General features: G+C 43.3%; 1 protein-coding gene across 6 annotated transcripts in view; it reads left to right on the forward strand.

The window, feature by feature from the left end:
• The window catches only part of NEU2 (neuraminidase 2), a 35,169-nt gene extending 26,521 nt beyond the window's left edge, over positions 1-8,648 (forward strand). For 5 of the 6 annotated variants that reach the window (XM_049803530.1, XM_049803531.1, XM_049803532.1 and 2 more), the window contains 2 exons: positions 5,774-5,978; positions 7,710-8,648. In XM_049803530.1, the coding sequence (XP_049659487.1) occupies positions 5,774-5,978; positions 7,710-8,648 (1,144 nt within the window). Of the gene's footprint in view, positions 1-1,967; positions 2,025-5,773; positions 5,979-7,709 lie in introns of those variants that run through there. The other variant, XM_049803529.1, reaches the window with a different exon arrangement.

Here is an 8,648-nt window from a genome sequence, read left to right on the forward strand (position 1 = left end):
GCATGCTGGTGGATTGGAGGTACATGGAGCTGGCAGATGAATATGTCAGATTATCACAGCACTGTCACCTGCTGGTTATAACCATCTTCTGGATTCTTTTGGCAAACTTACCCAGAAATCAGGAGCGCTCTGAGAGGAAGCACTGGGAGTCCGCATGCTGGGACCAAAGGAACTTTCCCCTCCTCAGTGCGAGGGGACAAGAGGGCCAAGAAATAAGACAGCATGCTGAACTGTATAACCATTAGAAACAACAGCTGTTCCACAGTGCTGTCAATCCATGCAGGTAGAAATATGCTGTTTAATTACTATGATAATAATAGTCTCTCCCTAGTGCTTGTCCAGCTCAAGTGGAACCTCCCCTTATATGCAAAACAGGTTTGCTCTTTATATGTCAGCTTGTGTATACGTGTCAGCTGCTAGCTTCTCTTGGGGATCTGAGGCAGCTGACATTGTTGCCAATATAAATTTTGCAGGTTGGAGACTAGTTGGTAAGACTGTGGTGAGCCTCCCTTTTGTCTAACCCAATAGGAGTGCTTTTTGGGTTTTGGTTTTTTCCCTTTGACGTGACGTCCAGGAGACACAGAGTGAATAGAGGTATTTATTTTTCTTTTTTTTTTTTCCTTTCTGTTAAAAAAAACCCCAACAAACAACTTTTTTGTAAGAGTGGACATTGCTAGGAACTCAAAAGGTAAATACAACATTTTGTAGGTTCAAGTACGAGTGCAACTTGTGTATTCCTCCACCAAACATGCTAAGAAAAATGCTGCTGCTTCATGTATTTCTTCTCTAGTGCCAAGAAAACCTGCACTTTAAGGCATGGGAGCTACTGCTAGGCTGAGCCACATCATTTTAAAAGCAGAACTTGATTAATTGTTTAGGAAAGCATATACTGATCTGGGAGGCTGAAAAATCCCCTTGTAAGTGTGGTATGAAGTTTTTACCACAGAAAAACTTTCTGTTTCTAGTGTACTTAAAAAGTTTAATCCAACTGGCTGCTGGATTAAAGTGATTCCATTTTTGTGCCTTTTCAGTTTTGAATTCTGAATGTTTTAGTTTAAATTTATTGTTTGATAGGTCTTGCTGATAACTCTCCTTCTGACTTTACATTTAGAGTGATTTACTGGACTAAATAAGTGTGTGCTGTCTGGCTTGTTAAGAAATCCCATAGCCTACATTTAGTGTAGGATCTGGTCTAGGGGCGCAAGAAGGCTGGAGATGGAGTGCTCTGATGCTGGGCTTTGGCAGAAATGGGCACAGTCATGCTGTTTCGCTAGGAGGAAAGGCTTGCGCACAGGAATATGCTGTGTAGCAAGAATTTTAGAAGCAAACTGGGTCTCCTATTTCTTAGCCCTGTACAGCTGGAATGTGGTTACTCCTGCCCCCCCCCCCCCCCCCACCCTGCAATATCCCAATGGGAATGTTTTCTTTTCTTTAAGTGAAACAAGAAATGTATCTCAGCATAGCGCTTAGTTGACTTCTATAAGTTTGGGAAACACTGTAAGTCCAGATCTGACATTGAGTAGGGAGCAACCAGACCTGGGTTCTTGTGCTTGCCTTGAAAAGCAGAATTTTAGTTGGGTTTTGCATGTGACTTTCTTGGTGTTTTTTGTTTGTGTTTTTCCCCCAAAACCTCCCTGAATGAGTTTGTTTGGGATCTACCTGAATTCATTCAAGAACAAGCTGCCTCCTACACAGATTGCAGAGCACTCTGATAGGCACCAAGAGATAAGAGTTCAGCATATTACCTCATTTCTGCTGGTTTGTTTTTAAAGACATATTGCCATTTCAGCTTGGATCTGAACATGTTCAGGACAGGTTTTTACAGAAGCTGAGCCCGGTGGAAATGTTATCCTTTTTAGTCACTTTTCTTGGAGATGGTTAAAGCAAGTAAACATGCAAGGGCTCATCCTGCTCTATCGACAAGTCCACGTGAGCTGCCTTGAAGGACAGAAGTGGAAGGAACAAGTATCCTCTCCTGGTGTCTACCAGCACTTCTCCCTTACTGCAACTTGGGCTTCTTCCAGGTATCAGATACATCATAGATTCATTTATTCCCAACTGTTATTTCTTTTGACTTTTCTGGTGTGCTGGAAACAGTCTCTGCTTTGGAAATCATTACAGCTGTATAACTTGCAAACTATGAGTTAAGGTTTCCTCCAGTTTAACCCCCCCCCGCCATGTTTTCACTGTGCCCGTCTTTCTCCCTGTCTGCCCAGTTCTGTCTGGAGGTGAGGTACTGGATCTCAATGCAGCAGCTTCCCTGGTGCCTTGGAGAGGAACTGCAGGTAAACGTCAGTCTCCCTGAACAGGACACTTCTCAAGGATAAGCCTGGGAAATAAATTCAAAACTCCAGTAAATACCAAAATGCAGAAGGGAATACTGGTTTAAAGGCTACGTCATAAATTTCCCTTCTCCTTAATAGCATCTCTGTCCTCTGGAAAGAGGTTACCAGCCATCTTTTTTAGTCCTAGGAAGAAATTACCATATCAATTCCACTTCCCCTTTCTCACGCCTTTACCTCACAAAACTACAGCTAACTTTTCTCTCCAAGGTGACTGAATTGATACAGGTCTGAGCAATTGTTTTCAGTTTGTGTACAGCTCTCCAGTCTCCTGCTTGTATTTCAGGCCTTTGCGTTCCCAGAAGTTTGTCTTTTTTTTTTCCAGTTATAGCTCTTGGTCTTTCAAAAGATACTGCCATGGTCTACAAACTATGTCTTGCTAGTGTCCTTAAATCATGCTGGCTGCAACACTGCCACCTTCTTCCTTGTAGGCCAGCCAGTGCTATTTCAGTAGGGTTTAGGAACAAAGTAGCATCATAGATGCATATAGATCCCTTGGCAATTTAATCTCAGAGGGATTAGTGTGTATGACTTGAATTCCTGCAGTGCTGGAGTGTGAGCTTTTGAACACTCTTTATGTGGCTGTCCTGTTAAATGATTTGCTGTCTTGTCTATGGTTTGCTAATTTTACTTCTCTCTTATTTAGGAGGGTATAGCTAGTGTTTTTGCCTTTGAAAATGGGTAAAGATCAAGAGAAAAATCACTTTCTAAAGCAGCACTTTTTAAATATATATATATATATATAAAGAATTTTAAGTTTATTTAAAGATCCTGCATTTTTGAGTCTGTGTGAAACTCCAACTGTTGTGACTCAAGCTCTGCCTGAAGATCCACGAGGGAGAAGGTAGAAGCAGCTGAATACTGGCTTTAAGTGTGTTTACAAAAGGATGGAAGAGTTTCTCTGCAGTCGCATACATAGTGTGTATGTGTATATATATGCATACAGACATAATACCCACACTGTGTGTAGAGAGTATATATGCAACTGTGTGTATATGTGTATACACACATACTCGCACATCTCCCTGGTTAGTCTCTGAATAGATGGAAGAGTCACTTGGTTCTCATATTTTCCTCAATTATAATTGTGGGTGCTGTGTCCAGAAACCTCAGGCTTGTTTCTGTGGCAGCTATGCCCAGTCTTTTAACATCCAGTCTCTCCTCAATCCCCGTGTGGCAATAAGAGGAAAAGAAGAGTGTTGTGACACCCACACGGAGCATCTCATGGAGGGGCTAAGAGCATGGGTAAGAAATGTCTGCAGATAGTGGGCTCATATGGGAGGGACTCGGGTACAGTAGGCTGCGGTATATCCTCCTGTGGCACTGGTCTCTTGGCTTTGTGTTGAGGGCTTTGTGGGGCCACCCAGATGATCTTTCTTTTCTCTCTCTCTCTTTTTTTTTTTTTTTTTGGCCTCCTTGCCCTGCCCTGAAGCAGGATTGCAATATCAGAATGGCATCATGAGCAGGAATGCTAGAGAACCTTGCAGCACTAGTCAGGCTGACTAATATCCCTTTAAATAATCTCCCTTCAAATAGTCTGGAAGCATTCTAGTGAGCTTCTGTTTCAGGAGCCATGAGAACACAGCCCTGACTGTGGTCTATATAAATAGCCAGATCCATGCTGGTAAGTAGTGAAAAGCACAGTTATTTGTTCTAGGAAGGTATTCCTATTTTTTTTATGTTGTTGCATGGGTAGGTGTGATCAAATTCTGGTAACATTTCTGTATAGTAGCAGTGCTTCTGCCTTTTCTCAGACTGCCATATCCTCAGTGACAGTGAGGAGCGAGAAGCTACCCTTTGGAGATAGACTTCTATCTCCAGTGGCTTTGCATCTTAGTGGCAATGGTGCTGTGGCTTGCTGGGGTCTGTACAGCTGGCTTTAGCTAAAACAGTGTAGTTCAGACCCTTTTGATCGGTGCTGTGAGTTCAAAAATCTCACTGATGTTTATAGCATCTGGAAGGTGAAAGCAAGGAATATTTGAATATTTGCTATGGATCTGGATAGAACATAATGTGATGGTCCTGTCTGAGGAGGATGAACTTAGCTTACCTGTGCTGTCCTAACTGTAATTAGCACTGTAAAAAAAAAAAAAAAAAAAAGTTAACCAAGTCTATGTTAGTTATGCTCTCTCTATAATCTTTTATCTTGTAATACAGAAGAGTAGAAACTATTCTCCAGGTAGGTACATGCACTCTGCAGCTGCATAAGTAATCTTCAGTTTGCCTCCATCTGGTCCTGAATTATCAAGACAGCCTTCAAAAACATACGGATGTGATACATGGCCAATAGCCACTATAGCACTTTCCAAGATTTAGGTAAATAGGAGAATCTTCAACGAAGAGCGCAGCAAATCTTGCCTCAGCCAAGGTAGGAGGCATTTGAATTTCTTACTCATAGTGTATTGTTACCTTCTCCCTGCCATCCTACCCACTCAATGTGTCAGAGGTCTAAGGCTTGATTTTTTAATTTTTTTTTTTAAATCCTCTCTGTGCCCCCCCTCCTTTCTGCTGAGCAGAGGATATTCAGGCCTTCAGTTTCTGTTGCATCATGTCAGAGATTCTTTTTCTTTCTCCATCCACCCCCCCACCCCCACCCCCCCGCTCCAGCTCAGACATAATTCCCCTGGCTCAGTGTGTTTTTACCAGGGTAAACGAGTTCACAGGAGAGGCTTGGTACAAGAGGACAGAGGGTTGAGTGGGTCTGAGGAGAGGAAGAGAGACAATGTAGGAGTGTAGCACAGACCAGTTACATAGGGGCAGCTTCCCTAAATGCTCCCTCATGTTTGCCTTTGTAATGCTTTTAAGTTGCTGTACAGATGACAAGATCTTGGCCTGGCTAGAAGTCCCACCTGATGCGGTGGGACACCATTCAGACTGTTCTTTAATCTTATGGGGGGGTACATCTGGGTACATCTGGGGTTAGGGATTGCCTCAGTGTGTCATTTATATGGGATTTTAAGCTCATATCTGGCAAAGCAGAAGTTCTGTGTTGGGTTTTGGAAACACTATCAACAAAGACATTAATGGTCTTCTGAGGGAAAATACTATAATGTCTGTCTCAACAATCTTCTGAATTACAAAGCAAACCCACAAAAATCCCAGCCTGTGAATTTAATTAAAAAGAAAAAAAAAACAAATTACAGACAGCTTTTTCATTAACTGTATTTAGTGTACTTACCTTAAGTCACTTAATTAAGATCAACCAGGCTGTTCGTGGGGTAAGTCTGGTCTGTGTTGCCAGCTAGTATGCAACATGTAGGTTCTCTTTGGAAATGCACAAGAAAAAGACAAAGCTGAAAGTAGCAGACATTATGTTTCAATGTCGGAAATGTCTCGGTGAGCAGGGAGGGCAAAATGCAGTGGAATCTGCTCTGTCACATTTTGCAGGGCTGTCAGTCAAAATGCAATGCATTTTGTCTTCTTCCCCCTAGCATGATGGCTTCATTTCCTGTCTTGAAGCAAGATACATTGTTCCGGAATGGTACCTGGAGCTATCGAATTCCAGCCCTGCTCTACCTGCCACGTTTCAGCATCATCCTGGCATTTGCTGAGGAACGAGAGGATGTGGTGGATGAACATGCCAAGCTAATAGCAATACGCAGAGGCATGTATGACCCAACGACACACCATGTTCAGGTACCAGTGTGGGGAGAAAACAGGGGAGACTGTCCACCTGTACTGTTTCCCTGTCCCCAAATGAGTTGAATGTGTTTGCACTCTTGCTGTAGGGAGAGGGCAGCTGCTTCTTCACACTTATAGGAGACAAATCAGTTTGTAAGTAATGCATGTGCCATTATAACTGCTGGGATACAACCCCGTGATTGGGCAGCTGTTAGAGGGACTAAAGTGGGCAGGTGCAGCAGATTTTCTGGAGAAGGCTTTGACCCATCATTGCAGAGCTGGGGAAGCAAATAGAGAAATGGGACAGAAGTCCTGTTGTGACAGCAAAGATGTGGAGGAGAGGCAGAAATTGGGAGTGCTACAGGGACAGGGAGGACTGAATTAGCAATCGGTGACTATGTTTTTAAATTCATCTTCTTGGGACTAACTTCTGTTTAAAAAACAATTGAGAACAGCTAGGCTCCCCACGCAAAAGGGTGTCATCTGGTTTGTCTGTGCCAGTGAATTGGCTACCTTATTAATCTACCAGTTATTATTAACAGTTATCTTGCTGGGTGACTGGGGGTGGTGGATACTCTATTTATAATAATTTTTTGCATTTGCAAATGCATTAATGTCGGGGGGGGGGGGGGGCGACACTCATTATATTTTTGTATTCCAGTCCTTCATTGGTGACTAGTTGTCTTAGATTATAGACTTGTAAGAGCTGGAGTCTGCCTAGCAGAAGCAGCTTCTGAGTGTACCTGCAGTGTCATACCATTCAGGTGGCATCTTGTGTAACCCCCTGTAATTCAGTTAAGTAGGGCTCGGATGGTCATAAACTTAGTAATTTGTGTTCACATGCTAGAGTTTCTTAAAATGGAAATATTAAATATTCCAAAAAAGTTAATACTGGTTGAATAGACAAAGATAAGACATGACCAAAAAGGGTAATCAGCAAGTCAGGGTAGAAAAGCTAATTAGTATTATCTGACTGGAAAATACTGCTTCTTTTATGAAGCCAACAACACTACGTAGGAATAATTTTCTAATTGCAATGTTAGTGTTATAAATGTGATTGTGTTATGTGCTATTCATTTAAAGAAAGACAGGGCTTGGAAGAGAGTTATACCTGCTCTGTGACCTCTTTTCTGCATTGGACAACTCGGGGTCCAAATTTCCACACCAGAGTGTGTAAAGCCATGCAGTCAGCTCTAGCAAGGTGCCTCAGTGTAGGCTGGGATGCCCATTCACATATGGATCAAAATGGAGGAATAGGAGTCTGAATGGAAAGGAATTTGTCAGTCTCTAGGATACTTGAAAAGGGCTCAGTTATCTAGATGACTTCCTAAGAAACACTGACACAAGAGAGTGTCTGTACCAGCATACTTTGACCTCTGGGCATGTCTGTATGTCATATATATGTATGTATATACTTGTGAGAATTTCTGAAAATTCAGCTACTGTAGTTTTAAAGTGTCATCAGACACTAGCCCCATAGAGATACAGAGCTATCTGCTCCTCAGTGAGTAGTAATTTAAAAGGACATAACCCACCTGTTTGGATTGTGTCATCCAAATAATTTTCACTTATGTTTGGCAATCCCACTATATTGTCTTCCCATTTCTTGCTCTATTCACTAACTTGCTCTCTTCTGTTCTTCTCATGCTCTTCTGTAACTTTTATCCAGGCACCCTCACACTGTAACATGGATCTGTTTGTAATGGTGTGTTTCATTCTTGTCTCCCTTCACACGGTCTCTGGCAGTGGAATAGCATGGAGACCATTGTCAGTGCACAGCTGAAAGACCACCGATCTATGAACCCATGTCCTGTTTATGATGAGGTCTCAGGGAAACTGATCCTGTTCTTCATAGCTGTCCCAGGAAAGATCTCTGAGCAGCATCAGCTCAGGACAAAGATCAACCTGGTACGTCTCTGCTACGTCACTAGCGTGGACCAAGGACGCACCTGGAGCACTGCCCAGGATGTCACCGATGGTACCATTAGCACTGAGTACAAGAACTGGGCCACTTTTGCAGTGGGGCCGGGTCATGGATTACAACTGCTCAACGAGGCCCGGAGCCTTGTGATTCCTGCATATGCCTATCGTATCTTGGACCCTAAGCAACACCCTACCCCTCATGCCTTCTGCTTCATCAGCTCTGACCATGGGACAACATGGGAGTTGGGAAACTTCGTGGGGGAGGAGAGCGCAGTGGAGTGCCAGGTAGCGGAGGTGCACACCTGTGGCAGGAAGGTCCTCTACTGCAATGCAAGGAGCAGTAGGGGAGCCAGAATCCAGGCTGTCAGCTACAATCACGGGGTGGACTTTGAGAGAGGACAGCGGGTTGAAACGCTGGTAGAACCTCCCTCTGGATGTCATGGAAGTGTTACTGCCTTCCCACCTCCCCCTGGTGCTAGATGCCAAGACAGTTGGTTGCTCTACGCTCATCCTACAGACCCAAAGGGTCGAAGAGATTTAGGAATTTACCTCAACAAAAGCCCTTTAAATCCAACACACTGGACAAAACCAAGCATCCTTTTTAAGGGCCTGTGTGCTTATTCGGATTTGCAGTACATGGGGGTTGGGCCAGATGGGTCACCCTTGTTCTCCTGCCTCTTTGAATATGGAACCCACCAACAATGTGAAGAGATAATCTTTGTAATGTTCACTTTGAAGCAAGCCTTTCCATCAGAGTGCTGA

This window comes from Accipiter gentilis, chromosome 6 (assembly GCF_929443795.1).
Source record: "Accipiter gentilis chromosome 6, bAccGen1.1, whole genome shotgun sequence".
Taxonomy (NCBI): Eukaryota; Metazoa; Chordata; class Aves; order Accipitriformes; family Accipitridae; genus Astur; species Astur gentilis.